Below are 11111 nucleotides of genomic sequence, written 5' to 3'. Positions count from 1 at the left end.
ATGACCGACGACAGAGTGATGGCTCGATAATTGTTTGGGTCGTCTTTTCTCTTATTACCTCCCTTATGCATAGTAGTTATCGTACCTATCTTCATAAACACCGGGATATGGGACAGCCTTAACATAGAAGTAAACATATCAGCCAATACTGGAGCGATCATTGACCTTCCATAGATAAGGTGTTCATATAAAATCCCATCACTTCCGCCTGCCTTGCACTTAGGTAACGTTTGGATCGCACTGTCAACTACTTTTCCTGACACAAAAGCATCTGGGTCAGGTTTTATATTGTCAAAAGCATTTTGGACTGTTCGTGATACATTCTTCTTCCAGTCATCGTCAAAATCCTGAGATTGTGGTGGGAAATAAAGATCTTGGAAATATAAGCCCCATTCCCTGACTAGATCGTTCCTGTCCCGTGTACATTGTTCCATTAAAGTTAATTCCTGCCCCGCAATTTGAAATTGATAACTTTTCCTAGAATTGACCGTTTTCCAAAATCTGCCTGGATCAGTCTTTGCTGTAGGTTCTAGGGTGTTGTCTATGGTGGCTAGATATTCCTCGATACACCGTCTCTGTGCAAGACGGAACATGACGGCAATGAGAAATACATTTAAGTAAAGAGAAAAGCAATGAAATATAAACGAAAAATCGTATGCATAAGTCACGACCGTCGCAGACAACATTATCTGCGTGTCTACAATGACCATTCTCGTTCACCAGAGTGATGATGCTTTGCGTACCACATTAGATGTTTATAGATTTATCATTATCAAACCTCTGATAAATGAGAATGGCAGTCACTTAAATACTGCATAAAATAAAGTATACGTATCAAACTGTACACAATGTTGTACTTCTAATTAACATACAGTACAGTTTGTTTATTCAGACCAGTGTATTCTTGCAAATTGTGTACTTCTAATTAACATTGCTGTCCATACAGTACAGTTTGTTTATTCAGACCAGTGTATTCTTGCAAATTGTTGGGTATACTATCATGTGAGCATGAGCTTGCTTATATATCATAAATGCTTATTTTTGATAATATACTTCATTAAACTTATTATAATAACTTTGAATTTCTTTTCTCATATATGCTCATAAAACATCTTTGCCAGCTAATTCCATATTGATGTAATTTTCTCAGGTTATAGTATCACACTGGTCATATGATTTAATAACTTATGATTGATTTATTAATACAACTTATGTTATAATTGTCACATGCCTATTTCTATATACATATTGTTGTGACGATGACCTTTTTATGCTTCAGTCGAATAAAATTTCTGTTCTGTTCTGTTCTGTTTATTAGCTCATTAATATCTGAAATATATTTATATATGTCCATATATTTTATGTAATACACAACCTAATGTTTTAACAACTTGCATTTGTTTCTTATTTTGTCCATGACCATTTTAGGAAATCGACGTAGTTAAGAAATGACTTAAAATGCTTGATGAATACAGGGGCGTAGCTTGACGAAAGTATATGTGTAGGCCACTTTCTGAGGAGGGGGGGGGGGGTCACGAGGGCATGCATCCCCGTGATTTCGTTTAAGCTAGGTGGTCTTGGGTGTGTTTTAGCATATATTTCTTTGTTTTAAAAACATTAATGAGAGTAACGATATCAATATGTTTTACCGTAAATGAATGTTTTATGTAATGAACAGCATCAAAGTGCAGACTACTGGTATGCATATTTCGACAACTTATATACGTAACATTAATGTCGTATGAATGTGTATTTTAGTGAAAAGGAAAACGATAGATTTGAAATACCTGGTTTCCGATATATTAATTAAGTTTTATTGCAGATTTGGCATTATTATTATTATTATTTTCTGAAAATTGTGTAGGCCGCGGCCTACACGGCCTATAGGAAGCTACGCCCCTGGAATACCATCTCAACTTTTATCATACCGCTTAATTTTTATAACTGAAAAAGTATAGAATCATTCATCCCAAGCGTGCGTTAGGTCACAAATAAATCCTAACTAAAATCATTAAACCTTAAGTTTATTATTATTACATTTACAAAACCTGGGGTTTTATGCCCCAAAGGCTGGCATATAGTTTTTCGATCTTTGTTCGTCCATCCGTCCGTTCCCACGGTTGCCGTTTAATATCTGAAGAAAGCTCAAGCCCAGAGTTTTTAAACCTGTCGGCAGGCTGGTCATGACCAGCAGACAAAGCCTCTTCATTTTGTCAGATGGTCAAAGGACATTTTCGTTGTGACATTAAGATTACATTCAGCTGAAAACCGGTTTTCGATCAATATATGAAGAACCGAAAGGCCCAGTATCTTAGAGGGTTATGACCATATCATATGAACTATATTAATTTATAATTGAGGTCAGTGGGTCAAAGGTGAAAGTCGTTGTGTCTTCAGTTGAAAATCAGTTTACATTCAATACATGAAGAACTTTTTAGCTCAGGGACCTCAAACTTGTAGTGACTGATCATGACCAGCAGATGAACCATATTATTTTGAGGTTAGTGGATCAAATTTACTGTGTGCTTCCCGAAATATTTTCTTTCCTGTATTTGTTATTTAGGTTCCATTGGAAATGATGCCGCTGCGCGCGCACCTGTCAAACCAAAATATTGATCTGTCACAACATCACGAATTCGACGTGTTAAGCAGAATGTCATCTAAAAACGACAAATAAAACCAGTGTAAGCAGTACTATTTTATGTAGTTTTGTGTAACAATAGATCTATCTCTTCTTTAACTATTTTTTATAATAGTTGTTTTGCTGTTGTTTCATTTTTTCGGACTATATTTTTCGGATTGCTCATTTAACAGTTGAACTGTTTTGTCAAATTGTTTCGATCATTTTTTTCAATATTGTAGTGTGTTTAAATTTATATATCAGTAAATATTGTTTGTGTTTTAGCCGTCAAAGTTCAACTTTCAAGTGTTATATGCTATAATAAAGGTAATTGATTCAGCTTTTCCAAAATTGCATATAGTTTGTTTATTTTTCTTTTGAGGTTGAAAAGAAAACAAAATATCAAATATGATTAACAAGATTTTGGTCGTGTCTGTAGTGACTTTCCTCTATTATGGATAAGTAACTAGGCTATTGTCTGAAATTGTTGGTTTTTGTCAATAATTTTGGTGGTGTGTAATTTTATACATACCCCCACTCAGGCCTTGCTCATTCAGCGAGTGCTCCAATAAGATTGTTAATCATTTAAGGATATTGGAGCATAGTGCATAGACAGAAAGGAACACTGGTAAGAACTACCCTTTAACATTCTGGCTCTCACATCAACCATTGCAATCGTATCCAAAACATGTATTGTCAAAATTGATGACTGTTTTCGTAAGTCTTGTCACTGTGCAGATTAAAACATATTGGCACAATTAATGTTGTCTATAATCAGCTTGATAATTTCTTAATGTGTATCATTTAGTGATGAAATGATTATCGAGTACAATTGATTAATCGTCCCTGAAAATGCTATGTCAGCGACAATCGATAGTGGTAGGCCAAAATCGATGTCGCTAATGTTACTTCCGATAACTACGATGTTTTGTTATGCGGTAAACATAGCGTAAATGGCAATTTTTCTTTCCGGTAAATTCTCGTTAAGTTCATTTTAACAAGGGAGGTCACTCTCTTCCACAAATTTGGGGAATGTAAACACTTTCGTTTTAAAAATGACAAACTTTCCCAAAATTACACATTGATTTTAATTGTTTATATATTTCATACAACCTCAATAATCTGTCTCTATGGTGTAGTGGGTCCGGTATTACCTGCAAACACCGGGGATCCCGGCTCGATGCATTCTGTTTTTGAAACCTTTTTTGGTATCCTTTGTTATTAACAAATTTACTTTTTGGTGAAAGTTTTATTAAATTAAGATATTTTAATGAACTCTTCAATATTACAGGTTGCAAATGTTAAGCTGGTTAACAAATATTTACTATGCTTTTACATGGATAAAGTGCTAAGATAACTTACTTGATGTGATGTGCATCATTTTGTTATTAAAGACAGAAAAAGGTAGCCACCATTATGGATATTAACTTACTTTTGTAAAACGCATGACTATAGCATCACACATACTAATTGTTAAACCATATCAATGAATGTGATGATACTATGTATAAAGAATGTATTCTTTACTGATATTATGAACTGTCGATTATCGATAGCAAATGGAGTCCCGCCATTTCAGAAAATTTGACGTAAATGACATCGACCAAGAGACAACAAATATTCCTGACTTATTCTATATTTATAATTAACCTTCACCTTTTGGCAACATTATGCCAGACTAATCATGATGATTAATACCACTCTCTTTTAAAAAACAATTTCAAGTGTCAAATTTCCAACCAGCTATTTCAGCCTGCAAGTAGTAAAATCTTCAAAGAAACTAATATTTATGTGTTTAAATGGTTTTTTTATTACATTTTAAAAACAATAAACTTCTGTTAAAGATGTAAGCTAATGAAAACAAAATAGAAAATATTATTTGTGCTTCTAGATGGATGAGAACCTTGACCTTGAACCCCCCAACAGGTTTGTAGTCCTGTGCTTCATCATAAGGCTAAAGCATTAAAGTGACTCGCTCATGGTTTGTAAAATGCTTTTTTTAATTACGAAATAAAGTGTGGCAAATCATAAAAAGTGTAAAAACATAAATACTAAAAGCTGGAATCCTTCAGCAAATGTTGATATTTGCTCAAATATCGTCTTTGAGGACCACAATTTTCATTAGCGTTTATAGCCTGATTGAAAATTAACTATAGCTGTGGTGTTTTGTGATTGGTTGATTGACATTATCACGTGATCCTTAACAGGTCAACCTATCCACCACTTTTGTTAAAGTCCCAGTGGCTTAATAAGGACCAGCTGGTTGTTTTCTAACTTTTTCTTGACTTTACCAATATGGGTTTGAACCCCACTAAAACCAAAATATTTTTTTATGCTTTAACTGTATTTTTTCTGTGATTTTTTCAATATCATAGAAAAAATAATGATAAAATAAGTGTTTTCAGATGCATTATCAGAAAACCTAATTTTTGGTCCAAAAACATGAGCGAGTCACATTTAAAATTGAAGATTATTACGTGCAGGTTTTCATCAGGGGCGTGTTACCTATATAGTTAACAGCAGCGACAGTTGTCAATTTTTTGTGTCTGAGAATGATTGTGGGAACAAAATTTTAGAGGACGGTCGGTTTAAGAGAATGTAAATGTGTTTCTCCATTTCACTCTATAAATAATTTATAATGTCTTGCTGGTGCTTTTAAGAACAAACATACAACTTAATGAACTAAACTTCTTTAATTTCTGAAATTCATGGAGTTACCTGCCCATACTCATATTTCGATAAGAAAGTAATTGCGAGGAACTGGAATATATTAGTAAAAGGACATGGAATGAAAGCAGTAGGCATTCATTCTTTCATATTCACTAATTGTATGCATAAATTGACATTTAAAAAGATCTAAGGCAGTACTACTAAACCTGTGCTGGAATGAACGTGTGAAATGGAATGTTTGTATTATGAGGGGTGTAGCAACAGGGTGGATCCTGTCAACATAACTGCAGCCTGTGCATAAGACATGGGGTAGGCATATTAAAGTATGCTGAAAAAAACAACAACAGTTTCTGTTAGCCTAATATAATCTCTTCATTAAATAAAATAATATTTATAATAGTAATTCCAATTGTATACAATATCATGAGTTTAAATGTTCAATGTTGATTAAATGTCTAATTCAATGCTTTTCATGTTTATTTTAGATTTTTCCTCTGTTAAATGTTTTGCATTAAGGCTTGACAATCAATTTATTTTGTTAGCTATCAGAGATCAGAGAGTGAATTGGCTTTGATTAATAGTATTGTGCATGAAATCAATGTAAAACATTCCGTCTTTTTTTTTTGAGAAGCAATATTTTCAGAATTCTATATTTCATTTCCCAGAGGTTTTCAATTTCGGAGTATTATATTGATTATGGAATACTGAGTTCAAGTTCATGCTATAACAATTTCTGTGAATGTCATAGTTAATTATATATATATAATTTATATCAAATTTTGCTTTTTGGGGTGTAAAATATAAAAATCATTCAAGTGCACTTGAATCTTGGAATTACTGAATATTTGAAAGGTTTATGTTAGTCAATAATTACTTATGATTTTTTTAACGATATCTGCATGTATAATCTAGGTTTTTAAAGCTGCAGTCTCACAGATATACCATTTTTACAACTTTTTTTAATTTTTTTCTTGGAAAGAGCAAATTTTTAGGTAAATATCTGCAAACCAATAATATAAGATTGCTGCCAAAAAATCAGATTACAGATTTTCATATTTTTGTTTAAAAATTAATGTTTTATGGCTTAAACCGTTACTAATGGTTTGAGAAAAATGCATAAAAAATCAATTTTTGAACTTAAATGTAAAAATCTGCAATCTAATTTTTGTCAGCAGTCTTTTATAACTGCCTTCCATGGATTTTTCGCAAAAATTGGCTCGTTCCAAGACAAAAAAAAAGTTATCAAAACGTTCAATCTGTGAGAGGCAGCAGCTTTAATACAAGGTTAAGTATTACACTGAATACTATACACACGCCTTTTTGTGTAGTTCCCATGGGGTCGACTATCGGACCCAATTCCCCTAGCAAAATATATGATATTTCCTTATCTGCAAAAATTCCAATCAATTTTTTTTTTTTCATAAAAGTTTTTTGAACTGTAATGGTTCATTCAACATCCAAAGTACTGTGTGATGTAAAGTTTTATGGATTATTGAATTCAGAAATCATTGTTTTTCATCACATTCAAGGATCATTATGCAATATTAACTGTCATGATTTATTGCAATAGATATTTATAATCACACAGATTGATATTTCAGCCATTCTAGGTCTTTTGAACAGGGAAAGGAACTAATATTTTAATAATTTCCTCATTTGCAGGAGACAGAAAAACTTGTTCATTAAACTGGAAATTGTTTCAATTTTTTATGCAAAGCGAATATTTTTTCTCTAAAATGGCATATTTGCGATGCAAATTTCCCAAAATGTCTAGGGACATTTTCCCAAAATGAGCTAAAAAAGCCTGATATAACTTAACTGTTTGCAAATGAACATAGCAAGCAGCCTCGTCAATCAAGTTAGAAAAAACATGATCATAATGTAGGGTTTAAGCCAGGATTTAAAAAGGGCAGGGTGTTGCAGCAAACGGAGAGGGTCACCTAAGGGTGGAAAGAGCACATTGAATCTGGCTATGATGAACTGAACATTATTGATTTGGCAGTAAAAATTATAAATTGTAATTAATTGAAGTAATATTAGGTTCCAACTGCTTGATATGTTAAGGGTGTATGTATTTATAATATAATACTGATAATAAGTTTTAGACGATACAAAAGAAATATATGACAGTCTTGAGCATTTAATTCTATGAAGGCAGACTTAGGCTGTCCATTCTGGTCTCCATAAGGGATGCAGCACACTTTCATAACCCTTTTGCTAAAAAAACAGCGAATAGTAAAATAAGGCAGCAGGGTGCCAGAAAACGGCAGCATGGTGCCGGAAAAAGGGCAGTAGGGTGCCCCCCCTGCTATAAAGGCCTACTTGGAGCACTGATATCCCTTAATAATACCCTTTTGCAACGAAGAGTCAATCAATGTGTACAGCCACAAAAGCGATTTAATAGAGAGCTTTCGCCGCTTCAAAGAGGGTAATTTATGGCTTCAATTAAATGGGCCATTTGATGTAAAACAAATATAGCATACATGTATGAATCCTTTGTGGGCATATGGGCCACCCCTTAAAAGTTTGCTCCATGTTAGTAAATACTAATGTATTTTAGCTTGATTTGACGACAGCTGGTAGCTTATAGACTTACTCTCCAGTCTGTTTCCTGGGCAGAAACCAGTACTGTGTCCTTTTTGAGAGGCCATGTGAAAGTACTTGCAGTTGGTATCAAACCCATAAGCTGTTTGGGTGAGAGGCGGACACCTATACCACTAGACCACTCTCATCCCCTTAGTTCCACGTTTATAAGTAAAAGAATTTGCTCAATCATTGAAGGTGGCAGTCAACTTTTTTTGAAGTGTAACACTTGATTCCAATTCATTTGTGCGGAGCATTTAAGCCACGAACATTGAATGCAGGAAAACACCAAAACCTTCAAATGCTTATAATTATATAAAATGCACTTTTTTTTAATTTTTTAATTTTAATTCAAATGTATTACAGAAGTCAATTTTATTTCGTTGGTCGTGTAAAAATACAGAAGGCAATAAAATTTTAATTTAAAATTTCTCGGAAACCCCCTTCACAATTAGATCATTTGTAACAAATATAACCTCAGGTTACTGTCTGCTTTGTTATTGACCGGCATTTTTTCTCACACAATAGTGGTGTAGCTGATTATTGGCTCCCTTTATTCAATTTAATGTTCACAGTTCCAAGGGAAGCCTTTAGCACTCCGGAGTAGATACGGTGCTAACAGTGGAGCAACATCTATTTAGATATTGCCTAGCATTTGAGTGGAGCTGCTTAAGCTTTCAGACAGATACGTCAGTTTCCCTGGTAATATAATAGCAACTTCAAGTCTGAATTACTGGCTTTAGCAGTATTCATAATTTCTGAATGGAGATTATTTCCTTAAAAGACTGAGCAGTTCCTGATTGAATAAATTCATCTAAAATATATATTGCGAAGCTTGAATCTTTAATGCATTGCATAGTTCAGCTCAGCATAGCAGATATTGCGGAATTTTAATATAATAAATTCTATTGAATGACAAGAACAATAACATGCTTTATTATGGTATTTCAGTGTCCCGCTGTAAATTGTTTTGAGTGACATATGGGGGAAATATCTACAGAGAACGGAATGGATCGCTGGACCTGTCCGAACGATCGGCAATTGGCGCTTAGAGCTAAGTGAGTAATTATGTCTTTTTGTTTTCGTTATTTGGTGTTCGCTGTACGGTACTGACTGTACAATTCTGTGTAAAAAAAAACAGTTCTTAATTTACGCAATCTGTTGACTCAAAAATAGTTTGTGTTATTTAATGATTTGTATAGATGTTTTTTATGCAATGAGTAATTGTAACTTTAAATACGCTATGTGTGTACATTGTGACAACATTATTAATCTTGTTGGGTGTCTGTGTTTTTTTTCTGCTGAAATTTCTTTTTTATAAACTATTCTCAAAATTTAAATATTTTTATTTTGTAAATGTATATAATAGATATCAGGTTTATTTCTAAGCCTATACTATATAATATATATTTTACACCTGTTATGGCAGATTTATTTCTAAGTCTATACCATATGATATCACATATTTTACACCTGATGTTTCTCGTTTCAAATGTAATACAACCATTACTTTTTTTCTTGTATAACGCTAGCTTGGTGACAGATATGGCATATGATTAAAAGGATCTTACATTCAATACAAAATTTTATAAAACTTGTTATGATAAAGTATCATTATGATAACCCTATTCCGTAGACTTGCTTGATACCTTTTCCATAAGTTTTGCAAATCATTTTTTTAAGTATATTGTCTTGTTTTTGTTTTGTTTCTTAATAAACAAAGTTCTGTTTTATGCGGACTGATGATACTGGGGACATATAATTCTTGTTCAAATAGTGTGATGCAGAAGCATTTTTTGATTTGAACAAAAATTGTTATAATGCTGTAGTACCAAACGCAAGACCTCACTTAAAAAAGAGATTGTTTGGCATTATACCCCACCCACAGTTTGAGTGGGTTGGTAGGTTGGTCGAGGGTAGCTGGGTGGGCCTGGGGTCAGAAGGTTGATAGGTTATAATTAGGTAGGTAGGTTCGTTGGGTTTAGGGAAGGGTAGACATAGGAGCAGGGTGTTTTTGTGTTGTTGATTTTAACTTACTAAGCTCTTAATTTTGTAGCCAAAACAAATTATGACCATTAAAGAACTCAAAATATTTACACCTCAATTTCCATAATTTAAAAAAACTGACTTTCAGTGAATGCGAATATTTTCTGATGAACGCAACATCTTGGGATATGTTTTGTATGCAATCCATCGCAAGTTAATATACATGTAAATTGAAATGTGTTTATCTTGTTATTGTTTTTATTGTGCCAGGAGGCCACGAAAATTTAATCAACAATTTATGATATGTAAAATGTATTGTTGTCATTAGCGTTTTAAATTATTACGAAATTTGGCGGAAAAGTGATTTGAATTGATTTTTTTTATGCCCCCGAAGGTGGGCATATTAAAATCGCACCGTCCGTCCGTCTGTCCGGCTCTGTAACTTTCCCTTGTATGGACAGATCTAAAAATAACGTGCCACATGTGTTCTACATACCAAGACGACGTGTGGCGTGCAAGACCCGTGTCCCTACCTCAAAGGTCAAGGTCACACTTAGTGTTTATTCACAATGGAGTGCTGCATATAAGGACATAGAGTATAGGTTGTCGTGTCCGGGCTGTAACTTTCTCTTGTATGGACAGATTTTAAAATAACTTGCCACATGTGTACCACATACCAAGACGACGTGTCGCGTGCAAGACCCGTGTCCCTACCTCAAAGGTCAAGGTCACACTTAGTGTTTATTCACAATGGAGTGCTGCATTATATATGATAAGGACATAGAGTACAGGTTGTCGTGTCCGGGCTGTAACTTTCCCTTGTATGGACAGATTTTAAAATAACTTGCCACATGTGTTCCACATACCAAGACGACGTGTCGCGTGCAAGACCCTTGTCCCTACCTCAAAGGTCAAGGTCACACTTAGTGTTTATTCACAATGGAGTGCTGCATATAAGGACATAGAGTATAGGGTGTCGTGTCCGGGCTGTAACTTTCTCTTGTATGGACAGATTTTAAAATAACTTGCCACATGTGTTCCACATACCAAGACGACGTGTCGCGTTGCAAGACCTGTGTCCTTACCTCAAAGGTCAAGGTCACACTTAGTGTTTATTTACAATGGAGTGCTGCATATAAGGACATAGAGTATAGGTTGTCCTGTCCGGGCAGTAACTTTCCCTTGTATGGACAGATTTTAAAATAACTTGCCAAATGTGTTCCACATACCAAGACGATGTGTCGCCTGCAAA

General features: G+C 34.1%; 1 protein-coding gene across 1 annotated transcript in view; it reads left to right on the top strand.

Annotated features, from left to right (window-relative positions):
• The first annotated feature begins 2579 nt into the window (after window positions 1-2579).
• The window catches only part of LOC128231772 (rabphilin-3A-like), a 58768-nt gene continuing 50236 nt past the window's right edge, over window positions 2580-11111 (top strand). Inside the window, exons 1-2 of the mRNA XM_052944955.1 lie at window positions 2580-2684; window positions 8825-8931. Coding sequence (XP_052800915.1) covers window positions 8855-8931 — 77 coding nt within the window. The 5' untranslated portion in view covers window positions 2580-2684; window positions 8825-8854. The remainder of the gene's footprint in view (window positions 2685-8824; window positions 8932-11111) is intronic.

This window comes from Mya arenaria, chromosome 4, assembly GCF_026914265.1.
Source record: "Mya arenaria isolate MELC-2E11 chromosome 4, ASM2691426v1".
Classification (NCBI taxonomy): Eukaryota; Metazoa; Mollusca; class Bivalvia; order Myida; family Myidae; genus Mya; species Mya arenaria.
This window is presented reverse-complemented; position numbering and strand designations above follow the sequence as displayed.